Here is an 18,290-nt window from a genome sequence, read left to right on the forward strand (position 1 = left end):
GAGATCCCCGCTGACATCTCAGAGAGGGGGAGATCAGCTGAGTGAAGTTTGCCACTTCCTTAGCCTGCCGAACCTCTCCTCCCTGCTCCGAGCACTGTAGGGGGGGGGTGAAATCCGAATCGCAAAAACTGGGAAGGTCCTTTACCTACATAATGGTCCGGGTCTTAAGTGGTTAAAGGAGCCTGTAGGGGGGCCAGTTTTTTTTTTTAACCCGGTTTACTACTGCTTTAAAGTGGTTGTAAACCCTTACAGACCACTTTTTACTACAGGTAAGTCTATAATAAGGCTTACCTGAAGCTACCACGGATAACTCTTAAACCTGCCCGGTTTAGGAGATATCCCCTGTATCAGCATGTGTCGACGTCATCGGTACATGCACACTGAAGCAATAGTTTGTGCCGTTGCTTCAGCTAGTGTGCCGTTACCAACGACTCCCATGCGCGGGAGTGACGTCATCGCGGCTCTGGCCAATCACAACTAAACCGAGAGTAACTCCGAGAGCGTTGTCCTAGGCCTAGCTCATTATGCCTTCATCTTGCAAGGTTTTTTTTGGGGGGGGGGGGGTTGTGGATTTACAACCACTTTCACTCATAAGGGCACAGTTATATTAATACTGACCTCGTCTTGATATAGAGGGATCCACCTCAACTCCTTGTTCATAGGGATTACCACCATTTAATGTCAATTCATAAGTCCTGTTAAAAAAATACGCTATTAATTACTAAAGCACTGTATAGAAGAAATGGTTGTAATTTTAAACCAAAAATAGAAAATACAGTTGCAATGCCACGGTTATTAATTAGCACTAGCTTAAAATACAGCATACAAAAGGTGACATTTACCCACAAATGTTATGCATTTCAATCTGTCATTACCCAAGCATTTCTTTGTTGGTCACTAAATTTTCACCACTGTACTTGGTGCTCAGATTCAAATAAAGTTTCTTGTACTACATGACAATTAAAGAGTTCTGATGCAGCAACACTAGAAAGTTATAGAGTATTTATGTAACAATCTAGTTTACTGTACATTTTATACAAGGTTATAAATACATCGAAAGCACAAGTTCGTAAATAACTTTAATTGAATAACTGTATGGGCATTTAGATATTTGTTGTGTCTACAGATCTCTATAGATCTTTTTAGTAATATGAAATATTTAGAACTCTTCAGGATTACAATCAAGTAAAATATAATCTGAATTGGGACATAACATTTTAAATCCAATATATCAGTAAACCAAACAAGAGCCCAACTGTCACCTGTTCATGCAGAGATAAGTACAGAATTGGTATCACGTGGCCAAAGTGCAGACAGAAAGCCAACAAACAAGGCCAACAATAGACTTTCAATAGGAATGATCAGGAAAATCTAATGCCCATGCACAGCCCAGCCTGGCCCAGCACTGAAAAGGTTTCTTTATACTCCTCTATACCTGGACTCGACAGGAGAAATATGGTCCTGCTTAACCACTTGCAAACCGAATGACGGCTAAAGCGTGGTCGGCGAGTACTATGACATCCTCCCAGACTCGCGCCCCCGGAAGCCTCCGTGACCACATCACAGATTGGGGTAAAGGGCCGATGACAGCGGCCCTTTACCACATGATCTCTCCGTCCAATGGCAGAGCGATCACTTGTCAACAAACCAGCGCATGCCCGGTTCAGCTCTCTCCTCTCCTTACACGCAATCGGCAGAGCATGCGAGGACAGGAGGGAGCTGATGCAGCCACGCTGCCTGATATATGCCTGATATATTCACAGCCGCGCCTGATTGAGGCACATCTGGGTCTGATCCATGCCTCTCACATGCCCAGCCGTGCCTCACACATGCCATTCCTGCCTCATTCATGGCCATCGATGCCTTATCCGTACCCATCCCTGCCTCATCTGTGCTCCATCCAATGCCACATCAGTGCTCATCCGTGGCTCACTAATGCCACATCTGTGCCCATCCATGCCTATCCTTGCCTTATCCGTGCCCATCTATGCCTCAAAAAAGTGGTCATTTGGGGGTATTTGTACTTTGCTGGCTTGTTAGGCCAGGTTCACACTTGTCTGACAAATGCTCCGACACTGGAAGCTGATGTCGCACGACGTGTGAAAATCAATATAAATAATAGATGATCCTGCGCTTAACAATACAGATCGTGCTAACAATATGAAAGTGTCGTTAATGATGAGTTAACTATCAGTGTAAACACAATGCTATACCAATGACTGATAAACAGAAAATTTGATGTGTGTAAATATAACAATATATAACATAAATGGGTAATCAATGTTCCCAAAGTACACAAATGAAGTGCAAAGTGCAGACTGCAACAGTATGCCGTGAATAAATAATCAATAGTCCAAAAGTGCACAAAACTCCAAAAAAGTGAAAAGTGCGGTATCGTGCAAAATTACAAAAAAGTGCAAAAAAGTGCAAAAATTTATGAAGCAGCCAACATGTAGCCACATGTGAAGAATGGTTCAATATAAAAAATGAATATAAGAAGATTGGAGTGTATAGAAAGTTCTATTCAGATAAATGGTGGGATCAGCCAGGGTCAAACTTCCAATATAACAATGATTTGATGGATAGATTTCCTGGATTGCAGTATTGAACCATACTCTCTCTGTCCTCCACCAGTCTCCCAGAACTCTCACCTCACTGCCAAAGCATTTAGAGCACATCAGCTTATTTCTTTATTGTCAGTCTTCTCTGCTGTGTATGTCATAACCACTGTGATAGTTTCACTATTAGGTTCCTCTATCCCTTATAACGCTCTATATCAGGGGTGCCCAACCATTGGCCCGGGGGCCACATGTGGCCCGCGGAGCTCTCTGATGTGGCCCGCAACCTCCTGCTCTGGAATGGAATAGAATAGAATACTGTTATTAAAGGTTAGTTTATTACTAAAATCACAGTGTATATATGGGCATATCTGTTCTGCAGTGGTTACTGGGTTGCTTTCAACTGATCCACAGAGGCAGAGCAGAGCACCTGTTGGTTACCTGCACTGAGCCATAGACTTCTATTACCTGCGAGTTTGGTGTGCTTTCTGAAAGTGCACCACACCTACAAGATATAATAGAAGTCTATGGCATGGTGCAGCTAACCTGCAGCAAAGCCACAGGAGATTCCGTGGTGCGGGTAAACAGTGCATCAGTGTGAAAGCGGCCTTGGGCCCCTTTCACAAGGTCCGTCCGACCCGATCAGACCCTGTACTCACCTCTAATGGGCCGTACACACGACCGAACATGTTTGCTGAAACTGGTCCGCGGACCAGTTTCAGCAGACATGTTCGGTCGTGTGTAGGCCCGAGCGGACAGGATTCCAGCATACATTTGCCCGCCGGGCCTTTTTCCAGCGGGCAAATATTTCTGGACTTGTTTTAAAACAGCCCGCTGAAATCCTGCCCGCTCGGACATGTTCGGTCGTCTGTACAGACCTACCGTACATGTCCGAGCGCCCGCCATCCCTCGCATGCGTCGAATGACTTTGATGCATGCGTGGAAGCATTGAACTGGCAGGGCCGCCCACGTCGCCGCGTCATCATCGCGTCGACGGCGCGGACACGCCCCGCGTATTGTTTACGCGCGGATTTCTGTATGATGGTGAGTACAGCCACCATACAGAAATCCCCGGGCAGACATGTACGGTGAAAACGGTCCGGCGGACCGGTTTCATCGTACATGTATGCTCGTCTGTACGCGGCCTAAGGAGTGGCAGATAAATGGACTTTTGTCCATTTACAAACGCTTACCTCCAATCTGATCTGCTAAAAAAAAAGTTCAGTGAGCTCTATAGAGTGGACTGCCAAACACCCGCTACACTCATTGTGGCCCACGATCGGTTACCAAGCCGCTTAAGTGGCCCTCGCTCTTGAAAAGGTTGGGCACCCCTGCTCTATATCAACCGAGAGAAGGGGGAGAGGGAGGGAGAAGACTCCAGCCCAATAAAAAATGTGGAATTACTACTATCAGAAAAACTGCATGAAGCATTTCTCTTACTTTGAAGGTATTGGAATTCCACTGACATCAAAGAGTTTTAAGAAAGTCCAGCCGCAGCTCAGCTCTCCCCTCTCACCTGTAGACTATAAAATAAAATTTCAGTTAATAAAGCAAAAAAACAGCACAAAAAAAAAAAAAAAAAAAAGTGAGGAAGCTATAGCGGTCACATATTTGCACTTTTTCTGCAGAGGGATTTGCAGGGAGATTGTATGTACAATGTTTTCTTTTTTTTTTAGGAAGTGCTTACCTTTTCTACCCAGTTATGTGGTTCTGCATCATAATAAATACATTCATATTGATTAACTACTAATTTGAATAATTCCTATTTAGTAAACTCTGCATTTATAAAAGATCCCCTCCACCCCTAGGATGCACGTGACAAATAATAATTAAGCTGTAACTTGAACTCCCTGGCACACAATACAGATTGCATTCCACATATAATATTATGAGTAATGTACTAGGGGACAAGGACATATAATGCCTGCAACAGGTACTGTGTGCATCTGAGCTCTGCCTGTTACAGTATGACAAAAATCTCCACACCAGTATAAACCTAACAAAAAAACAGTATCATATCACAAACAATCAACATACTAAAAGTCTACCATTTCAAATCAAAATTTATACTGAAAAAAGTGGGATAGGTGTGCGTTTCCCATAGAGGCCATATTTCAGCTGTTATTTTGCCTTGCAGCTTTGAAAAAAGCATGCAAATCAAATGACCTCCTAGATTGTAAGCTAGAGTGGAGCCAGGGCTCAAGTCCTGCGGGAACGGAGTTCCTGCACTTTTTTCACAGCAGGAACGCAGTTCCCTTTGCAGGACTAGAGCAGCCGAGGCGCCCGAGCCAATCCTTCACTAAGCGGCGATGCCCAGCTCGAGTCACTGTCAGGGGCAGGCGAACCTTAGTAATCCTTTATGTTACTGGCCGCTTCCTGTATATGGATTCATCGGGTAGTGTGCGGGTATTCCGTCACTTCCTCAATGCCGCAATGTCTCCTGGGAGCTTTTGTCATTGTTTCCAGGAGACATTGCGGAGGTCTGCAGCAAGTTATCACAGGATTTAGAAAAAACTTGCTTAAAGTTCTTTCTAAATCCCGCGATAACTCGGTACAGTGGATTGAAAAAAACAAAACAAAACATGCGGTTTAGTGGTTATGCATATGAGCGTATCATTTATTTTTTTGGTGGGGAAGTGGATCTTGGGTGGGAGTTCCCACACTTTTTTCCCCAGGACTTGACCACTGAGTGGAGCCCTCTAATTCCTCTGGCATTGAATTGTATTGTAACTGTACTGTCTACCCTCATGTTGTAAAGCGTTGTGCAAACTGTTGGTGCTATATAGATCATATATTATAATAATAATGAATGTCAACAGTAATGCAGATAATCGTATGTTGTCCAGCACTGATGCATAAGGTCCTACACCTCATCTCAGCACAATAGTACTGAAAAGCCAGAATGAATAGAGGACCTCTCATTGCTGACCAGTAATAAAAAAAATTTAAAAGTAAGGCATAGCCACTTTTTGTCTGTGAATGTGAAAAACCCTTTTAAGAAGTTCACTTAAATAATATATTCACTGTATGATTCAAACTATGCAACCAATAAGAAAAAAAAAAAAAAAAAAAATTGTCAAATAGAACATTTTTAATCTAATAAAACAAATGGATGTTCTTGCATGCAATCATTGTTTAAAGCAACCAATTTGGAAAGAAAGCAACAATCAAGATCGAACTATATACCCTAAATATGGTTTATATTTTTTTTAACAATGTAAAAATTGGCAGGAAAAAAGATCTTAATCACACAGAGCACAACACAATAATAATACACGTTAACATGAAACTTACGCTTCGGATATAGGTAACTCCTACTTCAAACAAAATCCCTATTTCTGGAAACTGACTGACAGACCTCACGAAACAGTCACCATCCAACATGCTAGGAAGAATGCCTGTAACCTGTATGCACAAATAACAAATGGAAGCACAGAATTATTTTTATCTACATATAAAACAGCTAATTTCTTAACATAATTATCCAATGTACTGTATATGTATTATTCCATTGCAGAACAAGAAAAAATTCCCTTGGTAACCATGAAACTGGGCAGTGTCCAATCACTAGATATTATTGATCCCGGTTGGAGTTTATTCCGACGGAAAAACAGGTCGTGTGTATGCAGCATTAAAGGGGTTGTAAAGGAATTTCACTAAATAGCTTCCTTTACCTAGGTGCAGTCCTCCTTCACTTACCTCATCCTTCCATTTTTCTTTTAAATGTCCTTATTTCTTCTGAGAAATCCTCACTTCCTGTTCTTCTGTCTGTAACTCCACACAGTAATGCAAGGCTTTCTCCCTGGTGTGGAGAAAGCCTCTTGAGGGGGGAGGGGGCGAGCAGGCAAGTCAGGACACTCTCTACTTTGCAGATAGAGAAAGGAGCTGTGTGTTAGTGGGCGTCCTGACACTCCTGCTCACCCCCTCCCCCCTCGAGAGGCTTTCTCCACACCAGTAAGAAAGCCTTGCATTACGGTGGTGAGTTACAGACAGAAGAACAGGAAGCGAGGATTTCTCAGAAGAAATAAGGACATTTAAAAACAAAATCGAAGGATGAGGTAAGTGAAGGAGGACTGCACTAAGGTAAAGGAAGCTATTTAGGGAAAACATTTTTTTCCTTTACAACCCCTTTAAAGTCGACTCCACCTGTGTGGAAGATCTTGGGAATCATTAAAAGCTGTGTTTACCCCAATGTTGCAGAGAAATAGGCACTCACTTCTGGTAAGCGCATTTTCCCATATGATTGGTGGTGATCACCCTGGAGTAAAGATGTTCTACATTTGGAAGAATATTATTGGTGATGGGAATTAATTAGGTTTTACACAGACTTGTTTGAACTGATTTTGCTTTAAATGTAAACCTATTTTTCTTATATATAAACTGTTTGGAGGACTATAATTAATCGTGATTTGTAATATTAAAAAACATTTTTTGCTTATGAACTTTCATATTTAAAGAGGAACTGCAGTCTGGTCACATAATTTGTAATAAAAACATCTTTGCCATTCTGAAGCTTCCCTCCAACCACTTTGCATAATTTTTTATATATACTGTGATTCTGTACTTGCCAAATATGCTGCAGAAATCTCCCTCTACCAAGTCTGGTTTTAGCCATTTTAACTGTGGGCAGCTGAAGCTGCTGCCTGTTCACTTCCTGTGTTTAGACAGAGGCACACCTCCAGCTCTGCAGCCCTGATTGGCCCTCTTATGACTCATTCCCCCATCTTTCTGGCAAACTCTCACAAGAGTGAGAGAGAGAGCTGTGCATGATATCATAAGCCTAGGCCAGGGGTGGCCAAACTTTTTTCAAAGAGGGCCAGATTTGATGAAGTGAACATGCGTAAGGGCCGAACATTTTGCTGACATTCTTTGAACCATTAAAATTCGGTCTAAGTGTGTTTTCCCGAGCACTAATACACTGCCCAACAACAATTCTCTTGCCGTTGTGGCTGTGTGTGGTGAAGAGATGAGCTCAGGCGTATTATTTGGATATAGCGTATTTATTGGCGTATAACACGCACCTTAACGTTAGGAGAGAAGTTTCAGGAAAAAAATGTTAATAAAGAACTGTGAAGCAAAATAAGGGTCATTGCCCATCAATGCAGCCTTGCCATTGCCATGAATCCAGCCTTGCCATTGCCATGAATGCAGCCTTGCCATTGTCATGAATGCAGCCTGATCGATGCCAATCTGCAGCCTCGGAGGGGAGGGGGGAGTGGGACGAGCGCCAACAGATTACATACAGGAGAATCTCCTGTTTACACAGCAGCCTCTTTAATACAATGTCCCGCCTCCTATGATAGACAGAGGAGTTGTCCAATGGCAGCCCAGGAGACAAGACTTCCTATTACAGATGCCGCAGAGTAAACAGGAGATTCTCCTGTATGTAATTTGACAGAACTCATTCCCCGCCCCTTCCTGGCCCCTCCGAGGCAGCACTGATAAATACAGTATATATCCAAAAATACCAGGGGGGCCACATTAAACTGGAACGGGGGCCGCAATTGGCCCCCCGGCCGGACTTTGGACATGCCTGGCCTAGGCTAATGACCAGACAAGAATTAGGAAGTGGGCTGAATAAGGTATCTTCTGCTAGAAAAATAAAATGTTTTACCAACAAGGGCAGAAGATTTAATATATGGAAAGTTGAAAAAAACAAAAAAAAAACAAAGTATCAATAAGGAGAAAAATTACATGTACTTTGTATCCATAAAAATGTATAACATTTTCATTTTATTTGGCAGTGGACACAGAACATATTGTAATGTGAAGCAAAAAACAACAGGAGGCACACATTGGAAATACAACTAAAAAGACACCAAAAATAGAAAGATATTACGTAAAAATAGCACTTATATGTAAACTCACCCTAGGAGAAAATGTCCAAGTTCTAGAATTTTTAGGTAGCCATGTTGCTCTTACTGTATGAATGTTACTCAAGACCTAATGATATAAAAGTATGTATAGTTTTATTTGACAACATTTTTTATTGTTTTTGATTTAAACTTTATAGCACTGATATTTTTTACAGCACTTTTACATTCATACGTACTTATAGACACTAACTCCAACAGAGACAGAAGCAAATTACTGTAACTATTTTTGGGGGTTTAAGGAATTCCCAGGGACATGAAAAGATTGTGAAGTCTTCATCCAAGCAGCTTGTTGGCGTTGGGAAACAAACCCATAGTGCTCATCAACTCATCAAAACCATTGCCAACACATGAAAATATGTAAAAAATTTACTTTTGTAAAACTAGTATTGATTTTTTTTTTTTTATCGAATTGAAATGGTAGAGTTATGCCGCGTACACCCGACCGTTTTTCATGACGCGAAAAATGCAATAATTGGTCATTAAAAACGATCGTGTGTAGGCTCCAGCGCATTTTTCTTGACGAGAAAATGGGCATTAAAAATTTAGAACCTGCTCTATTTTTTTTCGACGTTTTACACGTCGTCGTTTTTCTCGTCGTGAAAAATGGTCGTGTGTAGGGTTTAACGACGGGGAAAAAACACGCATGCTCAGAAGCAAGGTATGAGAAGGGAAATTTGCATAATTAAGCCCAAAGGTTGACGCCATTCAAATGGAACTTCCCCTTTATAGTGCCGTCATACGCCACCGCTCTTTGCTCCAGCATTTTTTATCACAATTGTGTGTATGCAAGGCAGGCTTGAGAGGAATCACGTCGAGAAAAACTTCGTTTTTTTCCATGACATGAAAAACGGTCGTGTGTACGCGGCATTAGGTGTGTTAGTGGCATGTCTTTAACCGAAAATGTTAGTGCTGAATGTGTCCCTCTGCCCAATCTCAGTAAGGCAGGAGGTTCCAATAGTACACTGGAACTTGCACGTCACAAAAGGTTTACCTTGGTGCCATCAAACAAGCAGAGGCGCACGTGTCTGCTTAGAATCTGAATACTGGCTCCAGGCAGAGGTATCATCTTACAACTCCATAATGTCAAAACCAATGAGATCCTGGTAGGGAGAGGCTGGATCTGCAGAAATAAAGTCATACGTTTACATTAATATTTTGAATCCATTAGAAGATGATACAGCCCTGAGCATAAGAATGAGCAATGCTTGTCTATCGTATTCAGGGTCAGACAGGAGAAATCTGCACAAATATTATCATAGCACATACGGTATTTGCATTGTTGAAGTCCATTGTTACATATCAAGCAATGTGACAGGCTGCATAGAACACACAAATAATGATTTGTTACCAAACACAGCTGGCTCATATTAGTAGTACAGCCAAGAAAGAAGAGGGCAAAGTACATAAATCTATATCTAAAGCTAAAGAAATTATAAAAAGGCTAAAGCTGCATTCACACCTGAGCAAAGCGACTTTCAGGTGTTTTTATTTGAGAGTTTTGGAACATTTTTAGAAGTCTATTACAAGCCTTTTACAGCTTCAGGCATTTTTGTTTAACCAATAGTAAGGACTAGGGGAGAAGAGGTGGAGAGCAGGGCCGTCTTTAATGTTAATTGGACCCCGGGCGAAAAAATTCTCGGGGCCCTCCCATGCAATTTTGCTCTCCACCTGCTGTGAGACATACAATAAATATCAGCTAGACTTAAAATAAGTTTACTGGATAAGATCAGGCAGGGATTGCGATTGGTTGCCAGAGATTGCTGTACAGTAATACTGCTCAGTTATTGGTTGCTAGAGGTTACAGCACATCATCGCTTCACTGCAGAGGGGCATGATGTACATATCAATGCCTCCGGCCTCAGCTATTTACATATGAATGCCGCCGATATTCACATATGAATGCACCTGTTATTTACATATGAATGATGGTTATTTACATGGAAACACATGGTCTACAGGTGAGTCATCTGTACACAACAATAGGGCAGAGCTGGGCAGCATTAGTAGCACAGCAAAGGACTAAAACGTCAAGGGTCAAGGGGATTTACACTGGGATAGTTGGCAAGTATGTGGCAGCTGATTTGAGCCTCACAACAATGGCAGGGCAGCTGTCCCTTTTGCCCTGCCTTAAAGACGGCCTTGGTGGAGAGCTACTGTTTGAGCAGAAGATTTGTGACAAAACTCTTGTAAAACGCTCAAGAAGAGGAGGAGCCAGGAGCGCCATGGAGGGACCCCAGAAAAGGAAGAGCGGTCCACTCTGTGCAAGACCAGAGCACGTAAGTAAGACATGTTTGTTATTTAAAAAAAAAAAGCTTTACAATCACTTTAACTATTGCTTTGAACCATTCAATATACTGAAATTCCAATCAAAGATAATTCGCTATGTCTGGGGTGTCTGCGGCGTATAAGACGATCTTTTACACTTAAACAAAAAAGCAGGGGTCGTCTTATACGCCGGGTCATCCCCTTGGATGCTCGCTGGATGTGCGGTAATACATCGTGGGGGGCGTGGTCTGGCTGCAATCAAATATGGCCGCTCCTCCACAGAGCTGCACAAAGCAATCCAGCTGCCCACCTGAGCTCCTCTCCCCTAGAACAGGGGATATCGACACCACTCATCCCCCAGATTATGACCCGTGGCCACTGCCAATCATTAGGAACAAGCAGGCTCCTTTATTGCCTGTGTCTGCCCCACATGACGATCAGGTATCTGACATGGAGGAGACAGAGCAGCAACAACCTTATCTGGACTCCTCTCCCTCTGATAGAGGTAGGAGATCTGCCATGTCACCTGCACACTCACCCACTAAGCCTCCTCCTGTGAAGAGACAGCATAGCGCTGAGCCTTGTAGTCCCACAGCTGAAGTTGCTTCTTTCTACCGAGCCTCTGGCAACGTTTACAACCACAAGAAGAAAGAAATATGAAGCCTCAGAAGGGGGGGGGGGGTGTCATCTTAAACAGTGAGTACAGACAAAAACTCTTAAAAAAAATGTAAAATTAGGGGGTCGTCTTATACGCCCGGTCGCCTTATACACTAGAAAATATGGGTAGGTTGTCGAGAAGAGTGTTGTTGTTCTTGAGATCTAGGGAAGGCCTTGGACTTTCAAATCTAATTCTATAATACTAAGCTGCTCAGTTGGCCCAACTGTCCATGGTATATTCCTGTAGAGAAAGACCTGACTGTCACTATGGAAAGTTTGGTGGTGGGCTTTTATACCTTAGATCTCTTCAAATGGATATCTCCTTGAAATGCCCTTCTGAATAAACCCATAGAGAATGTTTTGCATGCTCTCCAAAAAAAATAAAAAATACATTTATTGGCTACAAAGTGGACTATAGGCAGATTGTAGGAAAATAAGTCTCCTTGTCTCAGACCAGGCAAAAAAAGTCTTGGACTAGGACTCACAAAAGAAAGGCAGCATCTTGAACGATATGGGCAGGCGTTTTGAAAAAATGTAGGGCTTATGGGCTCGCTATATGCATATTGACCTATGATCAGGCAACATAGCTAGATGCTTTTAGAGTGCTCTTGGAATTTTTATTTTTGTTTGCTTCAGATTTTCTTTCTCTCTGTATTTGTTTAGGCACTAATTAGAGAATGTGACATGATTCATAAAACAGGATGTTGACAAAGTGTTAGGTTGTGAAGATTGCAACACTTTATGGGAAGGTCGCTTACTGATGGAGACTTGATGCTACGCTGACATAGTCAACCAAATATGACCTTTGTTGCAACTGCTGATTAATGTTAAATTGCTTGTTTTGAGTGTCACCACTCCTCTGTTTAGAATTGTCTCTTAAACTTAATGAAAATATTCAAAGTAAAAAAACCTGCTTCCCACTGAATGTTTTTTTTTTGGTTTTTGTATTGGTACATATGGTAGCTACTATGTACTTTTGTTAACAAAAGCTTGCAAATAGGCCAGAACAAAATGACAAGATTCAGCTTCTATAGCGTTCAATTGCTTGGCGAACGCGCACAGAACTGAATTTGTCTCAGTTTGCTCATCACTACTGGTTGCTATGGGGCACCAAAGCAGTTTATTAGTGTACATTGAAAATATAAACCCTGCAGTTATCCACCACCACCAAAGGATGAATAGTCCTTTGACATTCATTGCTAAATGCAGAATGTGTAAACATTGGATGGATTAAAAATCAGGTAGGTTGCTTTGTTTGATCCAATGTACCGTAACCGAAATTTTTGCTGCACAGTAAAGGGCCCTACAAACCATGAACCGACTTTCAAGTATCTCCTGGACCCTAAACTTGGCACACATGTAGCCCTACTCTTCCTTTACAAGTGTGCAAAACATTTTTGTCTGGGGGACCTACGGCCGGGGAGCACTGATTTTTCAAAGTTAGGCACCCCTTCCATAGACTCCCATGTTAAACAGTCATTTCTCTGGTGACTTTGGGGACCCAGTACAGGCTGGTTGTAGGTCCCCTGGACCCTAAACTTGGCACACATGTAGCCCTATTTCTCCTCTATAAGTGTGCAACGTTTGTTGTCTAGGGAACCTACGGCTGGGGAGCACCGATTTTTCAAACCGGGTACCCCTTCCATAGACTCCCATGTTAAACGTCAGTCTAGTCATGGTCACAGTGAGGCATGCACATGGACACAGTGAGGCATGCACATTGACACAGTGAAGCATGCACATGGACACAGTGAAGCATGCACATGGACACAGTGAAGCATGCACATGGACACAGTGAGGCATGCAGATGGACACCCTAGGCTTATACTCGAGTCAATACATTTTCCCATTTTTTTGTGGTAAAATTAGGTGCCTCGGCTTATATTCAGGTCGGCTTATACTCGAGTATATACGGTACTTAACAATCCATTTCAGGACAGTCACTTGTACTTTTCTCACTCATTAACCAAAATAAAAGAAGTTGCAAAGACGGAGAGTGAAATTATTTTCCTTTCTGTACAAATCCAAGAAGAGAAAAAAAAGGAACAGAAAAGTTTTGGGTGGAGTTTAAATTGGAATTGGAAGTGCATTTTTAACACTTGCCATGCCTCCTTTAACCATTTAATTGCTAATACAATACATTTTAAATACAATACTGCTAAGACTCAGAAGTAACAAAGCCATTAGATCTGCACAACAGCCAGGCAACTAGTAAGAGGTCAGTAATGGCAGTCTGCCAAGTCAGAGAAATGTATGTCACTTAAACTCTTCTAATAAAAGCATTATTTACCACCCTGAATCTCTGCAATCACAACCCTTTCCATGTTTTTACAAGCCTGACAGATCTTCTACCAGCAGTGGGTGGACTTTAATGCAGAGATCATTATTACACTTTATTGTGACATTATTGCCACTGCAAGGAGCCTGAAGTGGGTATATGACACCCTGCACTCATAGTATGTCCTTAGTCTTTAAGGTTTATGTTGGGCGTCATTCAACAGAGAAGATTGAGGACATCTTGTAGCACTGCGGGGGGACAGTATTAAAGAAGTATTGTAGCCAGATCTACTTATTTTATTTTTAACAATGGCTCAAGGCTCCTTCTTGTTTTAAAGGGTTAGTTCACCTTTACAAAAAAAAAGGTAAAAAGGAAAAAAACAGACACTCTTTCGCCTAAGGTTCTTGCTGTACTTACCTCCAGTATTTCTGAGCTGTCAGCACCTTTGCAGTTGCCCCAGCAATCCGGGCATTTCAAATCCCCACTCTTCTCCGCCACCGCTTCCGGGATAAACCCAATTGATTCTGATTGGTCAGCACCATCACTCTGACCAGCACTGACCAATCAGAATCCATCTTGTCCATGCCAGAAGTGCTGACAGAGAAGAGGGGGATGAGCGGGGATTCCAAACACCTGGGCCGCTGGAGCAGCTGCTCACAGCTTAACAACCCCGGAGGTTAGTACAGCAGGGGCTTGGGGGGTTGAGGCGTTGGCTCACCTCACATTTATTCTGTAAAGGTGAACACTTTGAAAAGTTGCTTAGAGTTGGGCTTCAAGGCATTTCTGAGCAACAGTGAAGTCAGCAGGCTCTCACTGACAACTGGGTCAGGAGCCCTTTAGAGGAAGGTTGGTCGCCGTTTTGATTTGGGGCTTGTGTTGCTGGGAAACGCAGATAAGAGACCAGTTTGGGATGTATCTGAGATCATTTACTGTCCATTGACAGGTATACTAAATCTGTAGCTGACCTCCTAAGCTGTATCAACCTGCTTTTGGGCTGCTTTAACATTATAACTTCTGCTTGTACAGAGAGAGAAGCAGCTCTGACACGAACAAAGGCCCATCAACACAGACCCCTATTTAATTGTGTGTGCAAAAATCAAATGGCGATCTATGTTAAAAAAGAAAGAGAAAATGTGAAAAAGAGCTAAAAGCTATACCGCTGTCCCAAAGTACAAATAAATGTTATATAGTATTTAATATGCACCCGTTTTAAATGTACCTAAAATAAAAATTATCTCAATAATGCCAATAGACCCTGATAATTTCCTATTATGGTGGCCTGAATCTGTTTATAAACTACAGGTAAACTCTCATTCTAAAGCATTTAGGTTTCCATGTGTATGCAGACACAAATTCTTTGTCTCTGTGTTCTTCCCTGGTCACTTTGTATCAGAGATTGCCTGAGGAGTTGCCTGAAAACTAATCTAGCATAACAGAAATCTGACACATTTTAAAGGAATTTTGACTAGAGAGCATAATGAAACAAGCAGCTTCTTTATTCCCATTGAAACTTTGGGAAATGTGATACAATATAAAACAAAGCATAAACATCAGCTGAGCTGTAAGAAACTACCGTGGTTGTCAATCATCTTACATCATCCATAAAGATGGCAATTTACTTTACTGTGACAGCAGGACTCGGCCCCGCCCCCCGGCTCCAGTGTCACTGGATTTTAATTGACAGCAGCAGGAGCCAATTGCGTCGTTTACAGACGTTTTTATTTTTACAAAAATAAAAAAAAAGCTTCTAGCCGCAAACGCCGCTAAACAGCCGTTTTAAGACAATGGTTTCTAGCTGTCAAGTTAAACCGTTCAGGAGAGGTTGAACAACATCCGGTGTACATGAAGCCTAAAAGAACGAGCCCTTGGCGTGCATCTGTTCATTTCGATGACCTGCCCAACCCGCAGAAACTCAGGAAAAGGTCTGGACCTTTTTTTTTTTTTTTTTATGTCATACTGAAAACGCACCGTGTTTGCCGATGCGTGGGGGAACCATTAAGAAATAACGACACCCCAGCCTGTCTGCTAAAGGGCAGTGCGTTTGTGTGTCAGGAACGCACACGATTTTTGTGCACGTTCCCTAACACATAGTAATGTGAGAAGTGGCAGCTGGTGCACAAAATTTTTGGGGGGGCGCAAACGAGAAAAAAAATTGCAGCCTCACTGTGCCCATCAAATGCAGCCACTTTGCCATCAATTGTCATCACTGTGCCATGCCATCAAACGCAGCCACTGTGCCATTAATTGTCACCACTGTGCCATGCCATCAAACGCAGCCACTGTGCCATCAATTGTCACCACTGTGCCATGCCATCAAACGCAGCCACTGTGCCATCAATTGTCACCACTGTGCCATGCCATCAAACGCAGCCACTGTGCCATCAATAAAACCATATCTTCTAATATTTATTCAAGAATAGCAGTCTGATGAGGAAGAGAATGCCACATTTGATATGTAAGAGTTGTCACCCCCTGTATCAGCCTGATACTATCAGGCATTTCGTAATTATTATAGTTATGGTGGATTTAGAACGTTCTTAGCTACTTTGTTGTGGAAAATGTTAATGTAGCTTCATCCATACATTCCTAGTAGTGCCCTTCGTCGCCGCCGTGCCCTGTAAAGTGCCCCTTTCCCACCCCGCCCGGCACTTACCTTTACTGGAGTCAGCCATCCACGTCCCTCGATGTCTTCTACCGCCCTCGATGACTGACAGGCGTCTCAGCCAATCAGGTTACCGGTAGCCAGAATTGGCCAACCTAATTGGCTGAGACGCCTGTCAGTTTTATCCAAGGAGCGCATCCCTAGTGCGTTCCTTGTATAAGCTTCCGGGACCCGAGGGCTGTACTCGGAAAGCCTATCAGAGCCGTTGGCTCTGATAGGCACTTCCGTACAGCCAACCAGCTGCCGTTATTCAGATGGCCGGACATGAGCGCCGACCATCTGAATAGAACAGCGGCAGTGGCGATAATAACATAGATTTATGCAATGGACAAACCGCCACTGAATGTGAGCCAAGACTTTAAACAGGGTGCTTTGAGACTGAAAATACTGTTCAAGGGTGCCATGACTGGAAAAGGGTTGAGAAAAACTAAGTTACTTCACTGGATTTTCACAAACAAGAGCCTTTAGTTGTACTTTCAAAAAACAAAACTTACACCTCCTCTTTCCAAGTCCCATGAAAGATCCTTAAAAGCAAGCTGGGAAGCAGTAAGCTCAGGCTGGAGATAGCGGCTTGACCTGTACTGATCACCTGCATATGGAAACATACAATTACTGTATAATTACAATGTATATTACAATTATAACGTATATTACAATTATATTTACAACGTATAAATAAAATAGTGGCTACACAAACATTACTACCTGGTACTGATTAAAGAGGAACTGCAGTTTGCTCAGATAATTTGTATGAAAAAAACATCTTTGCCATTCTGAAGTTTTCCGCCAACCACTTTGCATATAATTTTATATATTCTGTGATTCTGTACTTGCCAAATATGCTGAAGAAATCTCCCTCCACTAAGTCTGAATCTGCGGCTTGTTTACTTCCTGGATTTACACAGACACACACCTCCAGCTCTGCAGCTCTCATTGGCCATCCTATAACTCATTCCCCCTCCCTTCCTGGCGAACTGTCACTAGAGAGAGAGAGAACTGTGCATGATGTCATACACCTAGGATTTTTAACATACAAGAAACGAAGAATGAAGTAGGCTGTACAAGGTATTTAATGATAGAAAAAAAATCCAAAGTTAACCACATCCCTACCGCGTCATTGTAAAATGATGGCGGCAGGAACCCCTCCTCGATCCGGGTGGACGTCATATGACGTCCTGCGTTCTCGGCGATCTAGGGCGTGCCGCCGGCGGCACGCGCGAGTGCCCGCGGCGACGCTCATGACCCGGCGCGGGTGCCCGCGATTGTCGGTAATCACGGCAGGAGTAACACACAGATCCACCTCCTGTCAGCGGTGAGGAGACCAATGTGTGTTCCCAGTACAGAGGAACACACATCGGTCTCCTCCCCTTGAGAGTCTCCTCCCCCCTAGTTATAACACATCTTAGGGAACATATTAACCCCTTCCTCCCCCCCCTAGTGGTTAACCCCTTCCCTGCCAGTCACATTTACACAGTAATCAATGCATATTTATAGCATTAATCGCTGTATAAATGTGAATGGTCTCAAAAACGTGTCAAAAGTGTCCGATGTGTTCGCCGCAATGTCACGGTGACAGCAAAAAAATCATAAATCGCCGCCAATACTAGTAAAAAAATGTAAAAAATAAAAATGCCATAAATCTATCACCTATTTTGTAGACGCTATAACTTTTGCGCAAACCAATCAATATATGATTATTGCGATTTTTTTTACCAAAAATATGTAGAAGAATACGTATCGGCCTAAACTGAGGAAAAAAATAAAATTAAAAAAAAAAAAATTGTCATATTTATTAAATAAAAAAGTAAAAAATATTGCATTTTTTTTAAAATTGTCGCTCTTCTTTTGTTTATAGCGCAAAAAATAAAAACCGCAGAGATGATCAAATACCACCAAAAGAAAGCTCTATTTGTGGGAACAAAATGATAAAAAAAATTTGGGTACAGTGTAGCATGACCGCGCAATTGTCATTCAAAGTGCGACAGTGCTGAAAG

The 18,290-nt window shown here is 42.4% G+C and overlaps 1 protein-coding gene across 3 annotated transcripts in view; it reads right to left on the bottom strand.

Moving 5' to 3' along the window:
• NPHP1 (nephrocystin 1) overlaps positions 1 to 18,290 on the bottom strand; it is a 119,718-nt gene that overhangs the window by 25,844 nt on the left and 75,584 nt on the right. For all 3 annotated transcript variants that reach the window (XM_040351110.1, XM_040351112.1, XM_040351111.1), the window contains exons 11-16: positions 16,791 to 16,885; positions 9,426 to 9,554; positions 8,427 to 8,501; positions 5,853 to 5,963; positions 3,999 to 4,081; positions 619 to 695 (exon numbers count right to left, since the gene is read on the bottom strand). In XM_040351110.1, the coding sequence (XP_040207044.1) occupies positions 619 to 695; positions 3,999 to 4,081; positions 5,853 to 5,963; positions 8,427 to 8,501; positions 9,426 to 9,554; positions 16,791 to 16,885 (570 nt within the window). The remainder of the gene's footprint in view (positions 1 to 618; positions 696 to 3,998; positions 4,082 to 5,852; positions 5,964 to 8,426; positions 8,502 to 9,425; positions 9,555 to 16,790; positions 16,886 to 18,290) is intronic.

This window comes from Rana temporaria, chromosome 4 (assembly GCF_905171775.1).
Source record: "Rana temporaria chromosome 4, aRanTem1.1, whole genome shotgun sequence".
NCBI lineage: Eukaryota > Metazoa > Chordata > Amphibia > Anura > Ranidae > Rana > Rana temporaria.